This window comes from Salmo salar, chromosome 09 (genome assembly GCF_965601325.2).
Source record: "Salmo salar chromosome 09, fSalSal1, whole genome shotgun sequence".
Taxonomy (NCBI): domain Eukaryota; kingdom Metazoa; phylum Chordata; class Actinopteri; order Salmoniformes; family Salmonidae; genus Salmo; species Salmo salar.
The window spans coordinates 12,816,266-12,828,294 of record NC_138299.1 but is presented as its reverse complement, the minus strand read 5'-3'; the positions used below and the strand labels follow the sequence as shown (position 1 = coordinate 12,828,294).

The 12,029-nt window shown below is 42.0% G+C and overlaps 1 protein-coding gene across 4 annotated transcripts in view; it reads right to left on the bottom strand.

The window, feature by feature from the left end:
* The window catches only part of LOC106610714 (kinesin-like protein KIF13B), an 85,017-nt gene extending 73,535 nt beyond the window's left edge, over positions 1-11,482 (bottom strand). For all 4 annotated transcript variants that reach the window (XM_014210215.3, XM_014210217.3, XM_014210218.3 and 1 more), the window contains exons 1-3: positions 11,246-11,482; positions 10,408-10,765; positions 3,679-3,772 (exon numbers count right to left, since the gene is read on the bottom strand). In XM_014210215.3, the coding sequence (XP_014065690.2) occupies positions 3,679-3,772; positions 10,408-10,477 (164 nt within the window). In that variant the 5' untranslated portion in view covers positions 10,478-10,765; positions 11,246-11,482. The remainder of the gene's footprint in view (positions 1-3,678; positions 3,773-10,407; positions 10,766-11,245) is intronic.
* Positions 11,483-12,029: the final 547 nt, after the last annotated feature.

The following is a 12,029-nucleotide window of genomic DNA, read 5'->3' as shown; positions in this document are numbered from 1 at the left end:
AAACCGAAATCGGCCATTAAACTTTAACAAGACACGGGAGCAGAGACAAAACATTAGCAGTTAAACGTCCCACTAGTCACATATATATACACACATTCAATAGATTGATCTTGATCTTGCTCTCTCCCTATCTGTCAGACAGGCAACACAGTCCCACCCTCCACATGCTGGCACGCAGGAAAAAGACAGGGGAGTGGATGGATATTATAGGCCCTATAAAATATCTGTTTTGTTTTCCCCCAAATTCCGTTCAATTGTTTTTCAAGGGTTAAGATCACACATTTTGAAGTTGCAATATGCAGAAATCGCTCTGCCATTTCCTGGTTGCTAAAACTCAAAAAGTTTGCCTAATTTAAGTTTGACAAAACAAGTAATAGTGTAAATAATCATCGCACCATCTAAACCGCTGTCAAATGTATTTTCTGCTGTTTGAAGCTGGTGTACAAAATTGAAAGTAAAAGACACAAAAACAAAACTTAAGAATGGGAAGCATAGAAACACCGCACATAGAATAGATCTACCGCTTCTTAGACTTCCTTTCAATTAGACTAACAGATCTATCACTCACATTTCTATGTGAATTTGGTCAAGACGCCCAAAACGTTTAATTTTATTTAACCAGGAAAAGCCCATTGAGAACCAGAGCCTCTATTTTAAGGGAGACCTGGCCAAGGCAGCAGAAACAATCAATACATTACAGAATAAAAAAAATATACAATACAATTTAACAACATGATCCAGCATTTCAAAAAAAACATTTACACTCCTCTGTTACAGTCTCCAATCAACATTTTTAATTCATTCAGTGGCACTAACATATGTAGATAAAGCATGGAATGTAGACTATTCCATGCCTCTGGTGCACAAGACGAGAAAACAGTCTTGCCTAATACTGTACATTGCATTCGGAAAGTATTCAGACCGCATGACTTTTTCCACAGCCTTATTCTAAAATTGATTCAATACTTTTCTTCCTCATATATATATATATATATATATATATATATATATATATATATATATATATATAGACAATTCCCCATCATGATAAAGCAAACAGGTTTTAAGAAGAAAAAAAAGAAATACCTTATTTACATAAGTATTCAGACCCTTTGCTGAGACTCGAAATTGAGCTCAGGTGCATCCTGTTTCCATTGATCATCCTTGAGATGTTTCTACAACTTGGTTGGAGTCCACCTGTGGTAAATTAAATTGATTGGAAATGATTTGGAAAAGGCACACACCTGTTTATATAAAGGTCCTACAGCTGAAAGTGCATGTCAGAGCAAAAACCAAGCCATGAGGTCGAAGGAATTGTCCGTAGAGCTCCGAGACAGGGTTGTGTCGAAGCACAGATCTGGGAAAGGTGGAATTGCAAACATTTCTAAACCTGCTTTTACTTTGTCATTATGGGGTATTGTGTGTAGATTGATGAGGGAAAAAAACAATAATCCATTTTAAAAATCAGGCTGTAACTTAACAAAATATGTAAAAAGTCAAGGGATCTGAATACACTGTAAATGTCCTGGGGACTTTAAGTAGCAACCACCTAGCAGACCGAATATGGTAACTGCTGATGGTGAAGGAGACTAGAATACAGATGTAAAGAGGGAGTTTACCCAAAAGGGCTTTGTAGATGAACACATACAAATGTAGCTTTCTGCGCATATAAAGTGAGGTCCAAACCACCATTTGGTACAAGGTGCAATGGTGGGTGAGTGACTTGGCATTTGTAATCCAGCACAAGCATGCATGATAAACAGAGTCCAGTCTCTGTAAAACAGAAGAGGCTGCTTGCATATACACAACAAGTCACCATAATCGGCTTTAACAGAAAAACAATGACATTTGATGTTCTAAGTACGCAACAATGCTTAAACCACATCAGGAGGCCACTTTTGAGGTCTGGGAAAAATCTAAGAAGTTTTCATTTTGGGGTGTAGATACGCTTTAATTCAAGTGGCACCAGCAACTTGTTTGGTTAGCAGCGTTTCTGTAGCACGTATATGATTGCAGGGTTTGCTAAACAATTGCCACTGGATTGATGCAAATTATCACAATGATATTCTGCCAGGTAGGCATAGGCTATTTTGTAGTTAACATTTAATTGAGAAGATTTTGGAGAAAGCCTTTCCATCTACCAGAAGACGGTTGTCATTACCATCATTGCTAACGGTTACACAAATTGGTAGACCAACGCTGGTAATTACCGTGCCTTTGCTTCAGAGAGTTGAAAGTTCAGAAAGGGAAATACAAATCAATGACACACTTTGTTCATGTCTTTTGATAATCTTGGACAAAATAATACATTTAGTTGATTTCCTACTTAATTCAATACATTTTTGAATATTGTTGAATTCCGTTGGGCCGCCTGAGTGGCGCAGTGGTCTAAGGCTCTGCAGTACTAGCTGTGCCACTAGAGATTCTGGGTTCAAGCTCTGTCGCAGCCAGCCGCGACCGAGAGACCCATGGGGCGGCGCACAATTGGCCCAGCGTCATCCGGGTTAGAGGAGGGTTTGGCCGGCAGGGATATCCTTGTCCCATCGCGCACCAGCGACTCCTGTGGAAGGCCAGGCGAAGTGCACGCTGACATGGTCGCCAGGTGTACGGTGTTTCCTCCGACATATTGGTGCGGCTGAGTTAAGTGGACATTGTGTCAAGAAGCAGTGCGGCTTGGTTGGGTTGTATTTCGGAGGACGCGCGGCTCTCGACCTTCGCCTCTCCCGAGTCCGTACGGGAGTTGAGGTGATGAGACAATTGGAAACCACGAAATTGGGGAGAAAAAGGGGTAAAAAAAAAAAAAAAGGTATACAAAAATAAATATGTTGTTATCTGGATTCCCAAGCCCCCCACCCACCCACTCCACCAAAGATAAACTAGGTAAAACACTGGGCAGTCATGTGAACTCGTGCCATTGGAGGCATCTGGGGCCCTGGGAGTCTGTAGAGGCTCTATGGGAGTGAGCAAGGAGGGCCTCTACTCCATTCATCTCTTCATCCCAGCAGCAGGTCCCACAACACGAACCCAGCTCCACCATTAAAGTGTCTGCAGTGTGAGGGCAGCAGCCAGCTCAGTCTTTCTCCTCCAAGTTTAAAACCTGGTCCACCCACCAACGCTCACACCATTGTCATCCGAAGGAAAATAAAGGGAAATAAAGAAAAGAGGCAGAGAAAGAAAGAAATGATAGCGCTTCCCTTGTTTACCCCCATAAAAGTCAGCAGAGGATCTTTACGGCCAACAGATGCTAAAGCAAACATGCTTTTTTTCTTTCTTTTCTTTTTCCTCATTCCCTAGCTTCTCCAAATGTAATGGGGTTCCATGGTCGCAAGGCGTTGACCCCGCCGTGACCTCCCCCTGCATTGTCGGGGCAACGGAAGGGTTGAGATAAAGAGAGGAAGTCAGCCGGAGGAGAGTTATGCTCCAACACACGGAAGGATGAGGAGAGGAGCAGCAGGCTGCCTGGGCTGTCTACTGACATATACTCACAGAGACACACTCTCTCCACACAAACAAACACAGACTGTTCAACCCCCCCCCCCCCCAAATCATTGTTCACTCAGCAGGTCGACACGCAAACACAGACATGCGACATTCTCCAAATCCCTTTACTGGACTCTTAAACTCTTTCAACAGCTGAAACTGATTGCCATGGGCACACACAGAAACACACACACCAACCTGGAGTCTCCCTTGCCCAGGTTTCCACCACCTGGGTGAAGGATGGTCTGGTTGCCTTCCATATCCACAATACATTTTGTGTTCAGGTCCTTTTCTGTGAGAGGGAGAGATGAAATAGAAAAGGTTCAGAATAACTTCCAGGTGCAGGGTAGGTACATAATCATGGGACTAGAAAGGAGAATACCTGTACATTGTTTTACTTGCCCCAGGCCAAGACAGAGTTTAATGCAGTCACATTACATCAACAGGGTCATCGTCAACTTTCAAAGCATTTAAGTAGTGTGAAGACAGAGAGATGCACATATAGGCAATGTATAACATAGGGTTCTGCCAAGAAAAATACGCTTTTGTTAAGTGATTGGTGGGTACTGGGTAGGCATCGGCCCAGGCTTGTTGCCTTTTATCTTGGAGGTGAGCTGTAACTCAATTGATAACTGTAGAACAAAGTGTCTAAAACCATTAGTCCTCCTCACACAAATGCCCTCATCACGTGACTTGGGACACTGACTCAATCACACTTTGACCCTGACCCTCTGGTTCCAAACCATAACTTAACACTTGGCCTCGGAGACAACAGCTATCACTCACACAACTCAGGTTTGGCCAATACAAGAAAGAGAGAACTGGCCAAGCAATGCTGGTCCAAATGGCTCAGTACTACTTAGTAGATTGGACATACTGCTGACTACAGCAAAAAAACAAGGTTGTGGGTTCAATTCCTGCAAGGGTCACACAAAGGCTACTAACAGATAATGTAGCAGGCCTATATTGCATTAAGTCACTTGTGAGTCACATTCACTGTAAACGTGTCTGATGAATGACCATGTAAATGTTACTTTATGAAAACTGGAAAGTGAGAACTTTTTTTTCCTCCATCATAGAAAACCCATTAAATATAATTTGCTGAATTCCAAAACTGCTCTGTGAGCACAATGGGTGTGCTATTATTTTTGGCTGCCCTGTTAGTTAGCACATTGTAGCTAGTGCAGCACAGCGCTGCCATATGGAAGCCTAATAATAGCAGCATTAATTATTGGGCTCTCCATCTGTACTGCTGGCCTAAATGTGGGCTCGTCCCCTTTCCACACTGTCAGTTTGCTCCTTTCAAAATTGTGCTAGGGAACAAAACACACTTATGATATTATGACGGTATTATGATTTAGCCTAGATTTCCTCTGTACTTACTGTACTGTGTCTAGAGAATTATTCCTCACTGACTGCATTCTTATAGACGTTATTATTATTATTATTATTATTATTAACCAAACAACCAGTTCATTATTTTCAAAACCCTGTGTTCGCTCTTGACCCTTGGGGTCCAATATTTACAATCTCACATTTTTAGCATTGACAGGAATGCGCACAAACAAAGAGGCCAGCCGACAAGACAAACTCACACAGTAGTGAATGTTCTGTTTGGGTATGTAAACAACCACACACATTCAATTTCAAACACATCCATGAAACTATAAGTGTGTCCAGAGGAAAGGCTAGTCCGGCATTATGTTCATTAGGACACACAACGGAAAAGGGTTTTAAAACCTTGAGTGTTTCTATTGGACACGTCCAGATAGTAGTCCCTCACAGGTTGTCCATTTTCTTCCATTGCTTCCTACTGAACATGATCCATGGCCATGTCAATGCAAACTGCATAGAAGGTTTTTTGCATAGGGGAGTTGCATGGAGAGGTAGCAATACCCTATGGAGGCTGGGGCACAGAGGGGGTGGGAGGGACCTTTGGGTGAATAATTCCGGCTGGCTGCAACCCTTCTCCCTCAGAGGAAGCACGGGCTTCCTCCCTCGTCCCTTCCTCCCTCTATCCATCCATCCTTCCCCTCATGCACTGGTGACCAGTAACCACCGAAGCAAAGAGGTAACGAATGTGTATACTTGTTGGGGTCAAATTGGGTTTAAGAGTCAGTGCTGGTACTGTGAAGGAATCCAAGGACTTAAGCTTCAGTCCAATCCCAAATTACAAGACATGATCTTGAGTGCCTTGCCAGTGTCACAGCCCCGTGTTTCCCTGAACTGAGTCACTGAGTGTCTTTATTGGGCACGCTGTGTGTGTGTGTGTCATCATCACACGGGTTTGAGCGCCATCACACCGTTTCACTGCCACTGGTATGGATCAACCAGTTCGCCTGTTGTGTGTGTGTGTGTGTGTGTGTGTGTGTGTGGTGTGTGTGTGTGTGTGTGTGTGTGTGTGTGTGTGTGTGTGTGTAAGCTCCAGCAGCCTCACATACCAGACAGGTAGTACAGATCAGTGTGTGGTCATACACCTGCTAATGTTCTGACCAGTTGACTATTCTGTGGCTTTCGGTAATAGCATTAGATCTGCTTTTTCTTGAAGGAAATTAACAGAGGAAAAAAGATATACATCTTAAGTGAAATGCAACGGAGAAGTGACGGTAATATCCTAGTATTCTCTCGTCTTTCATCAGATTCTTTCCAGTAGCAGCTCATTTTCCATTGGCAAATTAGCTTTCTTCCATGCGGTAAGTGAAACAGCACCGGGCTTAGTTGGTGGTACAATAGGCATGACATCAACGTGGAAATGGAAAGGCAGTGTATATGATGTGACTGGGCTGGAGCCGATGGGGTCGTTCTTCGAAGACCTGGCCTCCCACCAATAACTGTTCTACGGCCATGAGAACATGGTCAGTTATGCAACGCTAGCAAATAGTCCTTTCAGACTGACTCCCTTCCTGCCTTTGTCCAGCACAGCCAGAACAGCTCCGAGTCTGACTAGTGCTGAGCGATTAACAGAAATGTTAGTTGTTTTATATCCTAAAAAGAAAATTATTGACAACGTCGGATCAATTACTTGAATTCCATGTCGTTTTTTTTTGTGAGCCCAACGTGCCGTTTCTCTAGAGGGAAATCAAATAATTCTTGAGAGGAATCAAGTCAAGAACTATGTGGGACGCTGGGCTGAAGGGAGTTTGTAGTTTTCATTAAGCAAATATTGACCCTAGTTCAGTGCAGATATGTGGTAAATGACTACAATGACAATCCATTGAGCCTGTTCTTCCGGCTCGTATAGAGATGGATACACTTTTACGGCTGCTACGTTAGACACACAGACCGCATGAGAAAGGAATGTACACAACACAACAAGAGTGAATGATTGAGACAGTTGGTGAAAGTATGCCTTATCTACTTTGAAGAACTAGTAAAATGATTGTCACACAGCTCTGCAGCATACTTAGGCAGGCTAGCCTAGCTAAATAGGATGACTAAAAACAGTACAGTATGGGGAGCACAAAGATAACATTTTATGGCTGTCTGGCTACTACTGCCTGTAATCAAATAAAAAAACAAAGTAATATACACAACTGAAATATTTTATTTCATAATCATTTTCCATTTTTCTATTGACATCAATGGAATATTTTCAATGTTTTGGCAATTGAATGTTCACTATTTTTATTTCATTATAGATGTAATATGTTTTAAATTATCGAAAACAAAGAAAAATATTTATAATTTTGTAAAAATCTAACCAAAACGGCCTAAAGAAAAAAAAAACACTAAATCACTCGGCACTAAGTCTGATACATTTAGATCCCAAGATAAATATGAGCCCTTGCCATAATACATTTGAGATGTCAGTAACTTAGAAATCAAATGTATAGTTATATCAACAGTGTGAAGCAGAAATTTAAGTTGTGTTCTGATTTGTGGTTACTAACAACTGTATTACAGTGCATCTTCAAAGGAGAAGCTTCAGACAAGGGTCTGTTTTGGTGGGAATCCAATTAAATTTGCAGACAGTAGGCTACTATCAAAATGGACAAGGACAGGTGTAGTGCGGGATATAACAGTGTCGAATGGATACTGCCCTGGGGTTGTTTCATTGCATGATTGGAGGATGCACGAGAAATAGCGCTGGTCAAATTCCCTGTCTTGTGACCGATTTCTACGCTCTGTGAGAAGGAACACGTGACATGGCCCGCTACATTGTAGCTCGACTCAGTATTTTCCACCTCAGTAGACTCTCGTACTTCCAGACATGTTCTCCCATGGCTAAATTCGACTGGGGGCACACGGCTAAAATATCCTTTCTTCCCTCCAAGCGGCATTCATAGCCAGCATTATAATTGGATGAATCATTTGAGTGTGCGCAAAGATTCATTAATGGGAGGCATGTCACTGCACTCATTACTGCGGCTTGTTATGAAAGGGTGACTACATTTGTTCAGACCGATCACACCGTTTAACACTAAATCCATAACTTCTTGAATAGACAGCTCGTTTGTGTATTATAGGCCTGGAATATTTTCAAATCCATGCTATCCCACCCAATAGTCTGGCCTGATCAAGCAAAATGTCAATGGATGTTGTTGGCTGTTGAAATCGTCAAGCAAAAGTCATATCTAGACATCTCTAATATACAGTATCAGTCAAAAGTTTGGACACACCTACTCATTCAAGGGTTTTTCTTTATTTGTACAATATTCTACATTGTAGAATAATAGTGAAAACATCAAAACTATGAATAACACATATGGAATCATGTAGTAACCCAAAAAAAGTGTAAACAAATCTAAATATATTTTAGACTTGAGATTCTTCAAAGTAGCCACCCTTTGCCTTGATGACAGCTTAGCACACTCTTGGCATTCTCTCAACCAGCTTCACCTGGAATGCTTTTCCTATAGTCTTGAAGCAGTTCCCACACATGCTGAGCACTTGTAGGCTGCTTTTCCTTCACTCTGCGATCCAACTCATCCCAAACCATCTCAATTGGGTTGAGGTCAGGTGATTGTGGAGGCCAGATCATCTGATGCAGCACTCCATCACTCAGCCTAGAGGTGTGTTGGGTCATTGTCCTGTTGAAAAACAAATTATAGTCCCACTAAGCCCAAACCTGATGGGATGGCGTATTGCTGCAGAATGCTGTGGTAGCAATGCTGGTTAAGGGTGCTTTGAATTCTAAATAAATCACTGACAGTGTCACCAGTAAATCACACCCACACCTCTATGCTTCACGCTGGAAACCACACATGCGGAGATCATCCGTTCACCTACTCTGCGTCTCACAAAGACACGGCGGTTGGAACCAAACATCTCAAATTTGACTCATCAGACCAAGGGACAGATTTCCACCGGTCTAATGCCCATTGCTCGTGTTTTTTGGCCCAAGCAAGTCTTCTTATTGGTGTCTTTTAGTAGTGGTTTCTGTGCAGCAATTCAACCATGAAGGCCTGATTCACACATCCTCTAAACAGTTGATGTTTAGATGTGTCTGTTACTTTGCTAGGTAAAGCCCCGCCTTATCTCAGCTCACTGGTCACCATAGCAGCACCCACCAGTAGCACACGCTCCAGCAGGTATATCTCACTGGTCACCCCCAAAGCCAATTCCTCCTTTGGCCGCCTTTCCTTCCAGTTCTCTGCTGCCAATGACTGGAACGAACTGCAAAAATCAATGAAGCTGGTGACTCATATCTCCCTCACTAGCTATAAGCACCAGCTGTCAGAGCAGCTAACAGATCCCTGCACCTGTACATAGCCCACCTGTAAATAGCCCATCCAACTACCTCATCCCCATACTGTATTTATTTATCTTGCTCCTTTGCACCCCAGTATCTCTACTTGCACATTCATCTTCTGCACATCTATCACTCCAGTGTTTAATTGCTATATTGTAATTACTTCGCCACCATGGCCTATTTATTTCCTTACCTCACTTATCTTACCTCATTTGCACACACTGTATATAGACTTTTTCTACTGTATGTTTGTTTATTCCATGTGTAACTCTGTTGTTGTGTGTGTCGAACTGCTTTGCTATATCTTGGCCAGGTCACAGTTGTAAATGAGAACTTGTTCTCAACTAGCCTACCTGGTTAAATAAAGGTGAAATAAAAATAAATAAAATAAACGATCTTTGTGAAGCATTTATTTGGGCTGCAATTTCTGAGGCTGGGAATTCTAATGAATTTACCCTCTGCAGCAGAGGTAACTCTGGGTCTTCCTTTACTCTGGTGGTCCTCATGAGAGCCAGTTTCATCATAGCGCTTGATGGTTTTTGCGATTGCACTTGAAGAAACGTTCAAAGTTCTTGACATTTTCCGTATTGACTGACCTTCATGTCTTAAAGTAATAATGGACTGTTGTTTCTCTTTGCTTATTTGAGCTGTTCATTGCATAATATGGACTTGGTCTTTTACCAAATAGAGCCATCTTCTGTATACCAACCCTACCTTGTCACAACACAACTGATTGGCTGAAATGCATTAAGGAAAGAAATTCCACAAATTAACTTTTAACAAGACACACCTGTTAATTGAAAAGCATTCCAGGTGACTACCTCATGTAGCTGGTTGAGAGAATGCCAAGAGTGTGCAAAGCTGTCATCAAGGCAAAGGGTGGCTACTTTGATGAATCTCAAATCTATTTTGATTTGTTTAACACTTTTTTGGTTAATACATGATTCCATGTGTGATATTTCATGGCGCTGATGTCTACAATGTAGAAAATAGTCAAGAAACAAAGAAAACCCCTGGAATGAGTAGGTGTCTCCAAACTTGGTACTGTATGTTCATGAAAACATAGATAATAATGCGTTTACTACAGACACTGCCCCAGGGAGTGACCCATGGCAGGCAAGGGTCAGGGCTTTGATTCACTAAGAGGTTATCGATTAGACCCTTTTCACAGCAACTTAGCCGAGTGTCAAGCTTCGTGTCGTCAATATAGCGATAACCCAGCTAATGTTACTTACCTCTCCTGTTCATAGGACGAACACGGACTGCGACCTTCACGTTCGAGTCGTTCAGACTGGTGTCGCCCATTGTGTCCACTGTCAGACGGACAGACAGTGCGTCTGTCTCGGTGATAAATTACAGGCGCTCTCCGGATGATAATAATGATGCCCAATGGACTCTTGTGGAATAATCATCCAGAATCCTTGATATGTGCTGCTAGCTGCCTGGTCAGCCAGCTAGCTATAAGGGTTCGTCCTAAAACATGGCATTTTCCATCATTGCACAATGGCTTGCTGGGAGGAAAATTCTCTCTCCTTCAACAAATCTTCAATAAACAGCTATCCTCCGGTTACTGTATGTCCCGAGGGGTTTGAGCTGTAAAATACAATCCAGAAAATGCATCAATACATGCTGCAAAACAAGCAAGAAAAAACAAGACTAGAGAGGACAAACGTTAACTTAGCGTGCTAACATAACGGTTGTTTTTATGATGAAGACATGCATTTGGCATTCACCTATTATTAGCATTTAAGACTCAGCTCAACAATATCAATTAATAGTTAATGAATTGGCAATGGAGTCAGATAAATGGAATAGTCGAAGCTACCTTGGATTTGCGCTAACCTAGCTAAATATCATTAGCTAGCTAACACCATTTTCTGTATTCAAACAAATGACAGCAAACATTGATTAATGGACACGCATACATCATATAATTTAAAGTGTAAACCAACCAAGATAGTTTAAATAAGCAAATAACCTATTTGCTTTGCGACCAAACCCCTTGCCTTGCATTGGCTGACAAAATTTGCTAGCTAACGGGCTGGGTCTAGGCGACTCAACTTCGCGACTTACAAGAAAGTGCGGGGGCTCAATCTACCGGCTAACGACGCTGCTCCGTGTTTTAAAATCCAATCTTCGGAATGGCGCTACGTGGTTTCAATTTCGTATATCTTTGCCAAATGTTCCACCTGTTCGGCGAGCAAAGCCCCGTCAGCACAGTGTTCCGTTAATTCGGTTCGCGAGCTCTCAAACTGGGATAACCTCGTGCACGCCCTTTCCGGCAGGGAAGGTCGGGAACAACTTATATTACGCCTGAACGAAGTTCCACTGCCATAACATTGCAGAGATGTGATTTTTTTTGTTCGAAAACAGTCAGGTCATGATTGATCTATTACTTGAAACAATGTAACTGTTTATCTTACGTGAAATACATTATATTTCAAAGTGCAACGTTGAGAATCTAGCACATTGTAGAAAGTAAGGCAGAAAGAGTCCTTCGCCATAATAGTAAGGTCAAACACATCAAAACATTGTGTTTAGGTAGGCTACACAACCCTGTTTACAGTACGCACGTCGCACAGGCACAATGGATTTGAAAAACATCACTGTTTGTTCACACTCGGTAGTCTAATAATTCTAGTGTGAGGAAGATTTAGCCTGGTCTCATAGGCTAGACGTAACATAGTAAACGTAAATCCGGGAAACTCAAATGAGTATGATACAGTATGTTATGTTTGGTATGGTTACATCAGACAGAAGGTTACTTAAAGTAAAGATTCACCAATTTTGAATGTTATATTGTTTTGTGCATCTCTGAGCGTTGTTCTATCTATTCCCTGGGTCAATTCATGTTTTC